Below are 15,497 nucleotides of genomic sequence, written 5' to 3'. Positions count from 1 at the left end.
TTGTTCCTTTCTTCTTTTCTTGCTCTTTTTTCATGATCAATGAGTATCTGTAGTGTTTCTTTGGCCTTCTTTCTCATTATTTTTTTATAAGTTTGTCATTTTCATAAGGTTCATATATAACATCCTAAGTACATAGCAGTCCGTATTAATTTAGTTGTCACTTAGCTCAAACACATTCTGAAAATAAAAGGAAAAAAAACAGAAAAGGAAGAAATCTTTCTTTTTCCCTTTCTTTTTTTTACACCCTTCTCCATAGTTTATGTTGTCATATTTTACATCTTTTTATTCATATTTTTCTTATGTCTAATTATGGCCATTTCTTTTCCACATAAAGAAATGGCCTTAACATTTTCTGTTAGGCTGTTTTAGTGGTGATAAGCTCTTTTGTATTTTATTTGTCTGAGAAGCTCTTTATCTCCCTTTCAAATTTGAATGATAACTATGTTATCATGTCATGCCACTCCTTTCTGGAATGCAGATTTTCTGCTGAAAAATCAGTTGATAATCTTACAGTTAAGGCTTATGTTTCTCTCTCACACTTTTTTTTTTTTAATTTCTTTTCAGCGTGACAGTATTCATTGTTTTTGCCCCACACCCAGTGCTCCATGCAATACGTGCCCTCCCTAATACCCACCACCTGGGGCCCCCAACCTCCCATCCCCCCGCCCCTTCAAAACCCTCAGGTTGTTTTTCAAAGTCCATAGTCTCTCGTGGTTCACCTCCCCTTCCAATTTCCCTCAACTCCCTTCTCCTCTCCTCTCTCTTTATCTTCTACCTTTGACATTTTAGTTATTATATGCTATGGCATGGACCTCCTTGGGTTTATCTTGTTTGGAACTCTCCATGTTTCTTGGACTTAAATGTCTATTTCCCTTCCCTAGGTTAGGAAAATTTTCAATTATTATTCAAATAAACTTTTTACACCTTTCTCTCTCTCTCTCTCTTTTATCTGAGACTCCTATAATGTGTATGTTTGTCCACCCAATGTCCAAGAGATCTCTTAATCTATCCTCATTTTTTGAAAATTATTTCCTCTTCTTGTTGTATTGCTTACGTGCTTTCCATTACCCTATCTTCCAGATGGCTGATACTTTCTTCTGTATCTCATCTACTGTTGATTCCCTACTCTGTCTGTGTGTGTGTGTTTATTTTACATGCTGTATTATTCAACTCTGATTGGTTCTTTTTAATATTATCTATGTCTTTGTTGATGTTCTTACTGAGTTCTCCCATTCTTTTCTGCAGCCCAGTGAATACCTTTATGATATTTAATTTAAATTCCTTATAAGGCATATTGTTTATCTCTGTTTCTTAGGTTGTTTTACTTTTTTTCTTGTTCTTTCTTTTGAAGCATATTATTCTGTCTCCCCACTTTGTTTTTCTTTCTGTCTGTGTTTCTATGGATTAGGCAAAATGATTACTTGTCCTAAAATTGAACAAATGGTCCTGTGTACATGTTCTCTTTGTAGTCTGTGAATGCTTGGTGAGTTCTGCTGGTTAGTTGGAGCTGTAGCTGTAAATGATAGTTGTTCTTTTAAATCATGGCTTTTTATACAAAGAAAAAAGGGAAAATACAATAATTAAAGAAAAAGGAAAATGATAAATGAAGAAAAAGAAAAAATTAGAAAAAGAAAAAAACAAACAGAAGAGAAAAAATAAAATCAAAACAAGACAAGATAAAATTTTTAAAAGTAAAATAATAATAATAATAATATAAATATTTTTTAAAGAGCACACACAAAGCCACACCTTGTATTCTGTGCTCAGCATTACAGGGTAACTGGTGTGGGTTTGTGGACCCTGGGTTCCTTGAGATTGCCAGCTGATCGTTGAGGTGGACCTTGCTCCAGTCTGGACTTCATGGTTGGTGGGGGAGAGACTGTTCTCTCAGTTCCCTGGCACTCTTAATGAAGCTTTTGTTTCTGGGCCCCAGTGTGACCAGGATTGCTGTGGGCCTGTGGAAATTGGACTTACTAAAGTCACAAGCTCACTGAGATGACTGGACCCACCTGCATTGGCACCTGGACCCTGCTCTGGTCTGGGCTTTTAAGGTGGGGTGGGAATATGAATCATGTCATTCTCCAGTCCCTCTGACCTAGAGAGCATTCAGTGGCTCCCCTAGTGCTTGGAGGTATTCTAGTGTTATCCCTTCTGTATCCTCGTTTCTCTTTGAATCCACCACTTTGTTTCTGTATCCAAGGACAGAGGGTTCTCTTCCCAGTCCCTCAGTACTATCCCACTTCATTGTGGCTCACAGTGTGGGGGGATGAGGATTCTCTTCCTTACCATATATCCATCTCTTTTCCTGTTCTCTTGCTGTCCACTCTCTTTGGCTGTTCGGTGGCCCTCAGTTCTTCTTCAGGAGCAACTGTTCTATTAATAGGTGTAATTTAGTGTATTCCAAGGAGGAGGTGAGTTCAGGGTCTTCCTATGTCACTATCTTGAACTGAAACCAAGAAAAAATGGTTTTCAGATGAATTAAGTATACCTTTGCTAAATGGAATGAATACCACATTTTCTAAATGAGAAAATTAAGTGAATCTGTAAGGTCCTTGAACTTAGACATGCACTTCTGTTCTTGGAAAACATTTTTATACTTCAGTAATAGCCTGGCTTTTGCAAAGTACTTAACATTCAGGGGTCACATGAAGGTTTTCATTGAAAATCATTCTGGAGAGAAGTTGTATATCATAATTGCTTTTGCTCTACCAAAGGAAGTTATAGCTCTATTCATCAGTAACATTTGACTGGGACTGATCATAAATTCTTACATATCCACAATACAAAAACTTGGAGAATAGCCATAAATTTCCTTATGTTTCTATGGCAATACCGTTTTCTATTATAAGAATTGTTTCTAACACCGAGAATGATAGAATTAAGACACCACATTCTTATTCATTTCATTTCTGTCAAAATACTTCCATAACCAACTTAGATTAACAGCCCTAATGTGAACACTATTATTATCATAGACAGGTTTTTTTTTCATTATTTTGTTTTGTTTTATTTATTTTGTTTTGTTTTGTTTTTGGTAATTTCTATTATTCTAGAGCTACATTATATCATGAATGTGAAATCAAGTTACTATCTTTTAAAGTTATCGGAGATGGTCCTTTTCTGTTTGTGTTTATGTCACCAACTAAATAAACATTTAGATTTTTAAATTTTATTTTATTTTTACTTTTTGTGTTGCCCTTATGTTCAGTGTCTTATAATGATATATATTTATGTGACTTAATTTTTTAAAAAATTTGAGCTTCATTGCCTATTTCCTCAAGACATTCTATCTCTCATATGTAGTACTTTTTTGATGTTATAATTTATCATCTTATTAATATTAATATAGACATTTGTGTCTATATACTTCCTTTTATTTATATATGTATTTACTTCTCTTTCTTAAGAGTTAGTAATATAATATGCACTTTTCTCCAAGTTGTTTTTTCACTTAATATAACTAAAGAGAACTCTACAGTAATGTAGTAATGGATAAAAATACCCATCATTCATTTTTTCATTTTAGTTATTATCCACTTGAGGATGTATCAACATTTATTCAGCCACTAGTAAAGTATATTTAGGTAATTACTTATATTTTATTATTGAAATGCAAAAAATTCCTTGAAGTGGGTTTCTGTGTCAAAACTAAATGCTAATATGATTTTTTATTATAATAAAATACACATAACATACAATTTACCATCTTAACCATTTCTAAGTATACAGTTTAGTGATACTAATTCATTCATAAGGTTGTGCCTAGAACCCTTTCCATTTTATAAAACTGCAGTTCTATACCCATCAAGAAATAATTCCCTAATCTTTTCCCTGCAATGCCTAGAATACTCGCTTCTACCTACTGTCTCTGTAATTGTGACTAAGTACTTTATGTAAGTAAAATCATGCAGTATTTGTCTTTTTTATGACTAGTTTTATTTCATTTTGTCCTCATGGTATAACATGTCAGCCTTTCACTACCAACTTATTTGTGTCTTGGAATCTAAGGTGAGTTTCTTGTAGATAGCATATAGTTGGATTATTTTTTTAATCCATTTGTTTGTCTTTGAGTGAAGAATTTAATTAATTTACATTTAAAGTCCTTACTGATAAGGAGCGACTTCTGTCATCTATCTATTTGTTTTCCACATAGCTTACAGCTTTCTCATCCCTCATTTCCTTCAGTACTATCATCTTTTGTGTTTCATTGATTTTTTTTTTTTTTTGGAGAGTTCAAATTCCTTTCTTATTTCCTTTTGTGTATATGCTATAACTGTTCTCTTTGTTTGCATCATGGGAATTATATTTGAATCCTGAAGTCATAGCACTCTAAGTTGAATTTACATTAGTTTAATAGTGTAAAAAACTCTGCTCCTTTCTAGCTCAGTCCTCACCCTTTTAGGTTGTTTATGTAGCATATTCACATGTTTCTCCATCATGTGCCTGAAAACATAAACTAATAATTCTTTTAAATTTATTAGTCTCTTATGCTATGTAGAAACCACAGAGTGAAATTACAGATGGTTGTTACTATAATACTAGCTTTTATAATTGCCCATATATTTACCTTTTGTGAGATCTTTTACTCCCCCTCTGCTTCAGATTATCATCTACTGTCCTCACCTTGTAACCCACAGGCTCCCTTAACATTTCTTGCAGGACTGGTCTAGTGGTAATGAACTCCCTCATCATTCCTGGAATATCTTTGTTTTGCTGCCACGTCAACATGACAATTTTGCCAAATATGGGATTTTTTTTTTTTGACATTTTGCTTTCCATTAGCACTTTTATTATATAGGGCCACTCTCTTCTGGCCTCCAAGGTTTCTGATAGGAAATAGGCTGATAATCTCATTGAGCACCCTTTGTATGCAATGCTAAGTCCCTTCTCTCTAGCTGCTTTCCAGATTCTCTCCTTGTCTTTGTCTTTTGGGTTAGATTATGAAGTTTCTTGGTGTGTCTTTAAATTCATGTTACATGAATTTTGTTGAACATTTTGGATCTATATCTGTATCTCTCATCAAACTTGGGCAATTTTCAGACTTTATTTTTTTCCCCCAAACATTCTTTCTGCACCTTTCTCTTTCTTTTCTCCTTTGAAGACTCCCACAATGTATATGTTGGTCTTAATAGTACCCTACAGGTCAATTAGGTACTGTTCTCTTTTGTTTAATCTTTTCTTGTTGTTGTTACTCTGACTCAGTAATTTCCATGGCCCTATCTTTAGTTCATTGATTCCTTCTTCTGCCTTCTCAATCTGTCTTTGTTTTTTACTGGAATGAAACTTTTCATTCCAGTATTGTCTTTTAAAGCTCCAAAATTTCTTATAGTTTCTTTTTAGGTTTTCTTTCTCTTTATTGATATTTTCATTTTGATCATGTATCAGGTTTTTGACTTCCTCTATAGCTATTTTTAGTTCCTGAGGATCTTTAATACAGTTGTTTAACATCTTTGTCTAGTAGGACATTCATTAATCAGGTGTTTTTCAGGGGCTATTTCTGTCGATTCAGTCTTTCTTTTTTTTTTTTCTCTTCCTTTGAATGGGCCATACCTTCCTGTTTTTATGTACGCTTAGTGTTCTCATTGAAAATTGTACATTTGAATCTAATAATGTGGTAACTCTGGAAATCAGAATTTTTCACTTTCCTAGGATTTGCTGGGTTTTGTTTCTACTTTTGTTGATTAATTTATTTTTTATAGTTGTAATCTGTCTCTGTGCTGAGAACTAGTCTAAAGTGAAAATACTTAAGATTTTCTCAAGTAATTTCTGAGCCTATGCCTTCCCCTGGGTATGCATGGTGACTTTCTAATTTCCCCTCATGTATAGTCACATTTGGATGTCCTTCTCTTTAATGCCTCTCTTCTGGGGGTGGGGGGAGAGAGTGAAAAAAAATGAAGAGGGTAAAGAGGATGCTGGCTCTCAAATCTCCTGGAAGTTAATTCAGCCTAGCAGAGGGGCTTATAAGAATGGGAACAATGGGTGTGAGTGTTTGTGTGTGTGTATGTGTGTGCGTGTGTGAGAGACACAATAGTCACTTACACCTCTGTGATCAGAGATAGGATTTTCCAGGGAGATCACAGATCTCTGCTATTTGAAGAACATGGTCCTTTGTGTCTAACCTTGTTCCCAGAGGTAGTATATAAGCTTCTCCAGGAACATGGGTCCAGCTCCCTGCCAAGTGGGTAGTAGCTACTGTGCTAAGAGCTGTAATTGTTAGAAATTAGTCATATTTTACTCTCCAGACCTTACTCTGGAATTTGGGAGACTTTAATAGACACTGGCGTTCTAAAACATTTTCATCAGACAGATTTTTCCAGTTGTTGTCTACATGAAGAGATAGATTCCTAATGTTTCCTACTTTGCAATCTTCCCAGAATTCCCCAATGCATCATTTTCATGGATATGCCAAGTTTTCCATCATAGGTTTTATAACATTCTTTCAATAATACCAGAAATGTCTGGAGGTGCATGTTTTTTCACAGGCTCACCAATAGAGTATGGTGTCCACTTTGGACCATTGCTAATCTAACAAACAGGAAATGGAATCTAAGTTTAATCTCAAATTTAATTTGCATTAGTCTTCTTGTGTATAAAGGTGAGCATCTTTGTACTTGGTCAAGATTTGTTTCTTTCTCTTTCTATGAACTCTTTTCATTCTCTAGCCCAATCTTTTTAATGTATTGCTGATCTTTTTCTTTCCTAATTTGTAAATCTGCATATGTTAGGGTTATGAACATTTTGTGTCTGTTGTTAATTGCAGATATTATCCCTAGTTTGTCATTTGTGGTTTTACTTTGTTTATTGTGTCTTGCCAAGCTATTTTGTAATGTCATCAAATTTATCTCTCTATTCCCTTATTGTTTCTTGATTTTGAGCCATAGTTAGGATAGATATGCCCACTCTCACATTATAGTAGAATTCATTCGTGTTTTCATCTATTACTAGAATTTGCATTGTTTCATTGTTTATTATATATGAATATACTCTCCATTTGGGGTTTACTCTAGTATAAAAAATGGATGCAATTCTATCATTTTCTGTATGGCTGTTCTATTTGATAAATGCTAGTATTCAAAAATCCATTTCCCCTACTGTTTTGAGATGATTACTTTATCATATGCTAAACTGTCATGTGCAATTTTGACTATTTCTGTATTTTCAATTCTATTTTACTGGTAAACTTTTTTTATTTTCCCTCACAAAATGCCCTAGGAGAGTTTCTCTTCTTGTCTCAGTGTTGAAGCAAAGAAGGAATAGAAATTAATCCATTTTTTAATATGTCTGGCTCTGGCAACCTGGATTTGAATGCATGCTCTGTCTTATATTGTCTCTTTGGTCTTGAACAAATTATTTAATATCTCAAAGTTGCCAAGTCCTTCTCTGTAAAATGGGAATGATTTACAGACTTATTGATGATTATTTGCATAAAGCATTTAGTACACAGTAGCCTTTAATAATTGGAAACCATAGTTATTTCATTCTTATGGCTGTTGTTGTGCCAAATGAATACATATACTCTATAGTTACACAATTTGACTTCTACTTATTCTTCACATTGAGAAAAAGGATGTCACATCATACAGAGGAAAATAATGCAGTTGAAAGAAACTTCTGCGGGAAGAAATGTATTTCAACTCACTAAAATGCCTGTACTTAAGAAATACCCTCTCTAGGCATTAAGAATATCATCAATACATTTTTATTTAATATGATTAATGTAATTAGCTAGATTCTTGCCTTAAGAAAAGTATTTTCGCAGCTGGAAAAGAATATGCTCATTTTAATTTTCAAGCAGCTTGATGTTTGGTACAAATTACTAGTCTTTGTTTACTACAAGATGCAGTGAAAGACCAGTCAGGCTATAATTAAGATTTATGCACCATTAAAACACAATTTTATACTTCAAAATTTGCTCTCCCTACACTTAATATCTCTTTTCATGTGATGAAGTTTCAAATTAATTAAAGAGCTCTGCTAATAAAAGATATTTGGAAAATCACCCCAATAATAAATACTTTCCATCTTCTGACTCATAGGCTAATTAATTGTATACCACATTTGTGTCTCCTTTCCCTAGACCACATGATTTTGAAAGTTAATTTACTAATGAAATTGTGATTCTGTTCCTCAGTTAATGAAGGGAATTAGATATAACACACACAGATACTATGTATTGTTTTCAATTATGTGCCAAAATCTCAATGTCTTTCAGGGACTCCTGAGGATTACCCACGATTTTTCCATATGCATCCTAGGACTGCAGAACTTAGCCTCTTGGAACCAGTAAACAGAGACTTCCACCAGAAATTTGATTTGGTTATTAAGGTAAATTAAACTAATTTCTTCTCTCTTTGTATTTGTAAACTTCTAATCAAAGAAACCTGTAGTGGCTATTGTAGGCACTTTTATGTTACAGAAATTAAAATTAATCTGACCGCAATATTTAAAAAAGTGAAGTTCAGCTATTTTAATACATTGCGCTACCTTTCTTTAAGATAACTGTTTATATTATGATGTAATTCAAATACTGAGTATTTTTGTAAGAAATGCCTTGTCCAAATATATATATAACGTTACATAATATAACTGTTACATTTTCTAACATTTTTTTTCTTGCTAAAAGGAATCAATTCTTGACCACAAAAACTGCTCATAAATATATTTTAAATGGGCATGAATTTATATATTTTTATTTTAATATCATATTATGTTTTAAAATAATTTTTTTTCTTTCTAACATAAAAAGAAAAGATCTTCCCTGTCCAGAAATCCTTTCAATAGATGTCTCATTAATTTCTTTATTTTGAAAAATGATCCTAGGCTAGAAAAATTATCAAAGCTAGGGGAATCCATCTGGCATTACACTTACAGTTAAATAATATCTACTGTATTGTAATAAAATTGTTTAAGAGGCACTGTGAAAACCAGGACGATCTGTCAAGTAATTCTGATAGACTTTGCTGGCAGGTAAGATCGGAGCTGGACAGTGAAGGAATAATGGCAATTTATGGAGTAGCAACGAGGGTGGGAGAAGTACTTTAATAGAACTGACCAAGCAAGGACTTGGAGTAAGTCTGGTGTGCAATATAAGTCCTTCTCATAAACACACAGAACAATCTATAGAAATGCACATTGAGGGTATTCTTTTATAATTTTAAACTGTTAAAGGTAGAGAAAATAAGATAAGGAAGCTTATGGAGCATATCCAAAGTTACTTAAGCACACTTTTCATAGAATTAGAGCCATAATCTTGGTGATAAGCTCATTGATGCAAATGTGGAACAAAAATCTCAGCCAGCATAGGGAGCTGGCTCCGAATTGCCTCCCTGAGAAGCAGCAGCTCTGAGATTCACACTTAGGTTGCTCTAAGCGAGGGCCATACTCTTATCCCTTCACCAAGACGCAGTTGCTTCAAAGTGGTGGGCTTAATTCTCTGTTGGTACAACTGCAAACAGAAACACGCAGACACACATTTGATTTTAGTTCAAATCAGGACATATTTTGTGGGCACTGATCATGTTATACGTTACCAGATCAAAGGTTATGGGTTGTCCCTCGTTCTTGAAGAACCTGTGATCTCTAAGGGTGAAGAGTTGTACGTGCTGGTAAATCAAATAGGTCCCATCAACATGTAACAGGAAGGCATCTAAAAAGTGCTGGAAAAGTACAGAATCGGGGCATATAAATTAATCTGGGGATTCCAGGAAGATGTTCCGCAGACTACCCTGAGCTACCTGTTGCTGCATCAGAAAGTTTTTGGCCAATGAATAGAAGTGGGAAGTGTGTTTGAACATCGGGAAAAGCCAAAGTAAAAACTAGAGACGTGTTTTAGCAGGCTACAAAGAGTTAACAGGGAACCGAGGGATAGGAGCAGACCAGGAGAGCCTCCTGTGAAATTGCTTTTTCCTTCGATTTTATTCAGTAGGGGTTTGGGAGTCATTCAACAAAGACAGACTCCTTTTACCATTTGTATAAAATGGCCATGCATGAGATTTATCTTCTTGCACTGACTATTTCAATTATCAGGGAACTATATAAAACTAGAAAATATGTATCCATTGTCTACCCTCCGTCTCCGTGTAGGCCTGTGGTGCTGCTCTCTGTAGGAGCTAAGAAAGCTGACAAGGCACTGTTACCAAACTGCCTCATTTCAGTCCTGAAATCAATTATTTTCCTTTACTATCAAACTTAGTTGTCCTGGTGTACCCGGGTACAATGAAAAGCAGCCCATCAATTAGAAACAAAAATCAATTAGAACAGGCCATAGATAATTTGTTTATGTTTTAATAACACTTTATATTATTAATGGAAGTTTTTACAGACATTATTAGATTCAAATTACTGTGTTTTGTGTGCAGTCAAGGGGATAATAAGCAAAGGTATCAATCTATACGAATAATAACGTGCCACCTGCTTGAATAAGAGCTGAATATTGTGGCTTTGTACAGGGATCCGTTGAAGTGTAACAGTCTGGCGGGTCTCTGGAGTGAGTCTTTCAACTTTTTCCCCTTTTCTTATTTCAACAATGTTTCATTTTCATTGGACATAGAAGCTTTTTTTTGTTTTTAAGATTTTATTTATTTATTTGACAGAGAGAGATCACAAGTAGACTGAGAGGCAGGCAGAGAGAGAGAGGGAAGCAGGCTCCCTGCTGAGCAGAAAGCCCAAGTCAGGACTCGATCCCAGGACCCTGAGATCATGACCTGAGCTGAAGGCAGCGGCTTAACCCACTGAGCCACCCAGGCACCCGGACATAGATGTTTTTAATGAATTTGATCCCCATTTCTGTTTCGGGAGCTAAGGAAAAACAAAATGAAGTATTTCCTCTTCGACTTTGAAAATTCTGCTTTAGAAAGCTATATGCACATTTAACAGGTGGGAAGCATCATAGTTAAGAAATTTTTCATCTTTATTCCATCCATATCAGCCAGGGATTTATTCAGGATACTGACAAAATTGTAAAGGTGAAATTAGGGAAACAAAAGGGAGTAGCCCACCAACTTTCGAATATTAAAGGATTGAAAGGAGTCCAATGAAAAGAGGAAAGGATGTTCCATTTCAAACACTATCCCAAATGTTAAAAGATTGTAATCTCTTAAACATTTTTAACTGAAATACACATATTGAATAAGAATCGTACGTTTGGTTTGCCCAGGAAGGTTCACATTCATGCCTGTTGTCTTTGTATAATTATTCATAATATCTCTTTCACTCCGAAAACTGGCCCAGTTTGGATGAAAAGTTATGTGATCACCATAGTTACAAAGCAAAAGCAACTAGGAGATATATGAAAGCGTATTTTATTATCTGGGTAATAATGAATCAGTTCATGCATAAATTATCTATTGCAAAGCCCAGAAAATTCACTTTTATGATTTTAAGTGCAATAATTTTTTTAAAAAGTTATTAATTGATATATTTATACTCTTGACACCTAATACAAATATTGAGAGGATAAATTATTAATAATTCACTGTCTCACAGTTGCTCAGACATAATTGTGTTTTTTTATGGAAATCTCGTGGATTCACAGCTAAAGTGAGGCTCACGGACATGATCACATCACGGTCTCTCCGATTTTCTGTTTTTAACATTTTATATATTTATTTGACACACAGAGAGAGCATAGGCAGAGGGAGTGGCAGGCAGAAGGAGAGGGAGAAGCAGGCTCCCTGCTGAGCTGGGAACCTGATGTGGGACTCCATCCTCATGACCTGAGCCGAAGGCAGATGCTTAACTGACGGAGCCACCCAGGCACCTGGTCTCTCTGATTTTTAGGTTGTTATTGCCAGCCTACGGTAGCTGTTTTGCAGGCTGAGCTACATATAATCCCTTGTCTTTCCACACCGAGGGCATGTTAACCTGAGCCTTCATCAGCCACCCTGGACACTCTCTGTCCAGCCAGCCTGACACAGTCACCATCCTCTCAGTCTGCCATCTTCTCTCCGGCCCCCATGCATCTGTGGATGCTGCCCCACCTAGTGAATGTCCCTTCTTTTCCTCCTGGGCACTGTGGGTCGCACTGTCACATCAGCGATTGCATCAATGTCTCACTGATGCATCAGAGGCTAAGACACTCTGTCTGGAAAGGCCTTACCACAGCCTAGAAGCTTCTCCCCACATCCCGCTTGTCCCCATGATGTCTCTAACCGTCCTACATTGAATTTTCCTGTGTATTTTCTCTTGGCCTTTACAATAGGGCAGGTGGTCATATATTTCTTTACATTGTGGCCCAAGTGTATGTCAAGTGCATAGAAATGCTCAAGAAATATTTGTCGTAAGGTATTCTCCCTGGCGCAAACTTCTAGAGCAACTGATTTTGCGTACCTACATCTTCACTGTATTTAAATACCTACTTTTGAAAGTGTGAGTATTTGATATGACTTCATCTTGTCTGTCTATCTAGAATAAAGATGCAATAAACCTCTCAAATAAATTCAGCTCCTGGAATAAAAAGGTCAGATCTATGTGAAAGCAGAGTTTAAAGCTGTTTATGAAAACCGAACAAAAAACACTCCTTCTGAGGGAGGGAATACACACACACACACACACACACACACACACACACATACACACATTCAAATATATACATATGTATATATATGTGTGTATATATACACATATATATATATTTTGACACAGACAAGAGCCACAGAATTGAAACTGGAGAACTTGAATATCCGTGCTGATGGGACAGTGATCCTGGCAAGGTACTTTTCTCTAGACATTTGACAAAGACAAGAAAGTCTCAAGGCCTGAGAGGACAGCTAGCATACTCACAGATTTGTGATGCCACAGCCGAGAAAGTGCTTGGCCTTTGTGTGAACAATAGCATCAGTGATACTTCACAGGAACTCAGTAGAACCCTCAGAGACACTGTTTTTGAGGCTTACGACGTTTGTAGTTTTCAGTTTGCTAAGTCTTTGGAATGCGTAACACTTACTTGCTGTGGGAAAGAAAGAAAGGCATTGAAGTTCTGCATTGAGGAAATCGCCAGTATGGAAAGGGTGCTTTTAGATGATTTCCCACCTGCCTTTGGCTCAGGTCATGACCCCAGGATTTTGGAATCGAGCCCCCCATTAGGCTCCCTGCGCAGCGGGGACGAATACGTCATTTATGACAATGAATAAAAGGGAAGAATACATCGTGTCTTCTTGTCTCACATTTTTATTCATCCGGCTGAATTAGAAGAGAAATGGGATGCAGCAGTCGAATATTGCGGGTCTCCAAATGTGCAGGCTGACAAAAGACACACGGAGGTGATATTTTAGTTGGCCACCTTCCTTCCTTACAAGGTGACCTGCTGCTGCTGCTTGGAAGAAGAAAAGCCATTTATCCATTCTGCTCACACTGTCTTGATTTTGGCAAGGCCGTCTTGTCTGCAAAGGTCATGGTAGGAGTACAACAGCAAGTCCAAATATCGTAAAATGTCCAGTTGGAGCCACTTTCTGAGCGGCCCTGGCCGGCAGTCCCTCCCCACTACGCCCCTTCACAGGCGACGACTCCCACCAGCCTCTTGCACAACCATTCCCAACAGGTCCTCATAAACCTCTTGGTTGTTGCATGGAGAATTTAGAGATACGGTAACAACTCACAAGCTAGATAGGTCTGCTTACCATTTTTTCTCAAGAATAAGCTGGTACCTAGGAGAAACACTAAACTCTCACTCTCCCTAGCTTCCAGGCTCTGAAAAATAACCCACTTGGAGATAAGGGTTTTTCTGGGTTTGATTTGTTTTGTTTTGGTTTTGGGGGGTTTTGCTTTTGATTTTTGGTGTTTTTTGTGTTTTTTTTTTTGTTTTTTCGATAATGATGATTTTTGAAATTCAGATATTCCAAGATGGAATTTTCCAGTCCACTGGTTCAAATAAGACACTTCAATGGGGTTTTCTTCTGGTTGAGAGAAAACTCAGTGGGAATGAGGTTAGAACTCTGTGTGGGCCTTTGCTGGTTGGGGAGGCAGATGGCAGGGCACTATAAGGGAGATAAAAGAGTTAACAGTATTCCAGAGTAAAGTGACTACTTCATCACCTTCATAATTCTGTTTCTGGCTAGCCTCGCTATTTACAGCCAAGATGATTCCCATGTTCCAAGCATCAGCTGAAGAGCCTGACGTACCTGTGATTAGCAGGGGTTTTCTGGCCCTAGGTCTTCCCCAGAGTGACTGGGTTTTTCTTTTTTAAATCATTCAAAATTACTTTAGTCATTCTGGTGTCAGTTCATATCTCAAACACTAAGCAAAGAGGAAGATTTTTATTATTGAAAGATATATAGGAACTTTGAAGATTCAATGCAATAAATTATGAACAGACTGGTCATATTCTTCCAGTGAGGATAAAATATACTTCAGTTTATTAAAAATATTCTTTTGGTGGGAAGCATGTCAGTATGATTTTCTTGTCATTTTATGAACCCTTGTTGGGTATGGTTTGCCTATATTCTCTCTATGGAAGACATTTTTTTCCTTTTTTAAATTTCCAACCAAGACTGTACTTCTTTGCTCTATTTGTGACATCACAAACAAACCACTTGTGTGATTAAAAAAAAAAAAACAACAACACTGATTTTTTTGTAATTTATCTGATAAATTATGTTATGGGTCTGTAAGTTCTCAAATATTTTTAGTCACTGTTCTAAGTGCCCTTGCTGTCAAAATCTTTAGGCATTCTTTTTAATTTGTTAGAGTATGGAAGTTTAAATAAAGAACATTTCTGTAGGGTTAAGGCACTGTAATTTTCCAAGAAGGGCCAAGAAGCAATGAAATATACTTCTTTTTAATTATTAATTAGTTGGTTTTATTAATATAATCTTTGACCTAAGAACAGTGGCTTGCCACAGCCATCTCTCCCTAAGACATCTCAAAAGAAAAATGTACTCATGTAGAAATGAAATGTAACCTATTGTCACTAAGGCTCTGGCCCCAAATCCCTTCTAGAACTTCAGTGAGCTGAGCAGGATCCCACAGAGAGCTCCCTTACACAAGTGAGGTTCCTGCACTTTCATTTCCAACTGTTCTGTCCAACTGAAATTTAAAACTGCTTAAAACTGAAGACCTACTAATTCTTTGTAGATGAGCCTAGAGCAGTGCTGGCCTCTGCTGTAACAGCTTCCTAGGAACCTGAGGCAGAGAAGAAGTAGCAGACCTAACTGGTCCCCAGAGGTCTCCTGGCTCCACATCTCATGGTCACCAAAAGTGCTTATTTCTGGAAGGCAGGTTTCAGGGCTCCCCGCACTGAATCAAGACACCCATGTGTCTCTCACGACATTTGAGTGTGAGAGCCCACCATGTATTAACATCATTCAGAACCCTGTAAGGCAGGGTAACATTAAAATAATAATTAAGGAAACAGACAAATAAATACCTATCCGAAAGCCTGACTGAGCCTGCAGGAATGTGCTTTAACAGGGACCTCACATGAGACAGGGAGTCATCAGACAAGAAGGGCTTCAGAAACCACAGTGTTTGAGAAACACTGATGGAGAGTACAGTAGGCAGGG

General features: G+C 36.5%; 1 protein-coding gene across 1 annotated transcript in view; it reads left to right on the top strand.

Moving 5' to 3' along the window:
• PCDH15 (protocadherin related 15) overlaps positions 1-15,497 on the top strand; it is a 1,723,534-nt gene that overhangs the window by 1,333,007 nt on the left and 375,030 nt on the right. The window contains exon 13 of the mRNA XM_032313059.1: positions 8,213-8,325. Coding sequence (XP_032168950.1) covers positions 8,213-8,325 — 113 coding nt within the window. The remainder of the gene's footprint in view (positions 1-8,212; positions 8,326-15,497) is intronic.

Source organism: Mustela erminea, chromosome 14 (genome assembly GCF_009829155.1).
Source record: "Mustela erminea isolate mMusErm1 chromosome 14, mMusErm1.Pri, whole genome shotgun sequence".
Classification (NCBI taxonomy): domain Eukaryota; kingdom Metazoa; phylum Chordata; class Mammalia; order Carnivora; family Mustelidae; genus Mustela; species Mustela erminea.
This window is presented reverse-complemented; position numbering and strand designations above follow the sequence as displayed.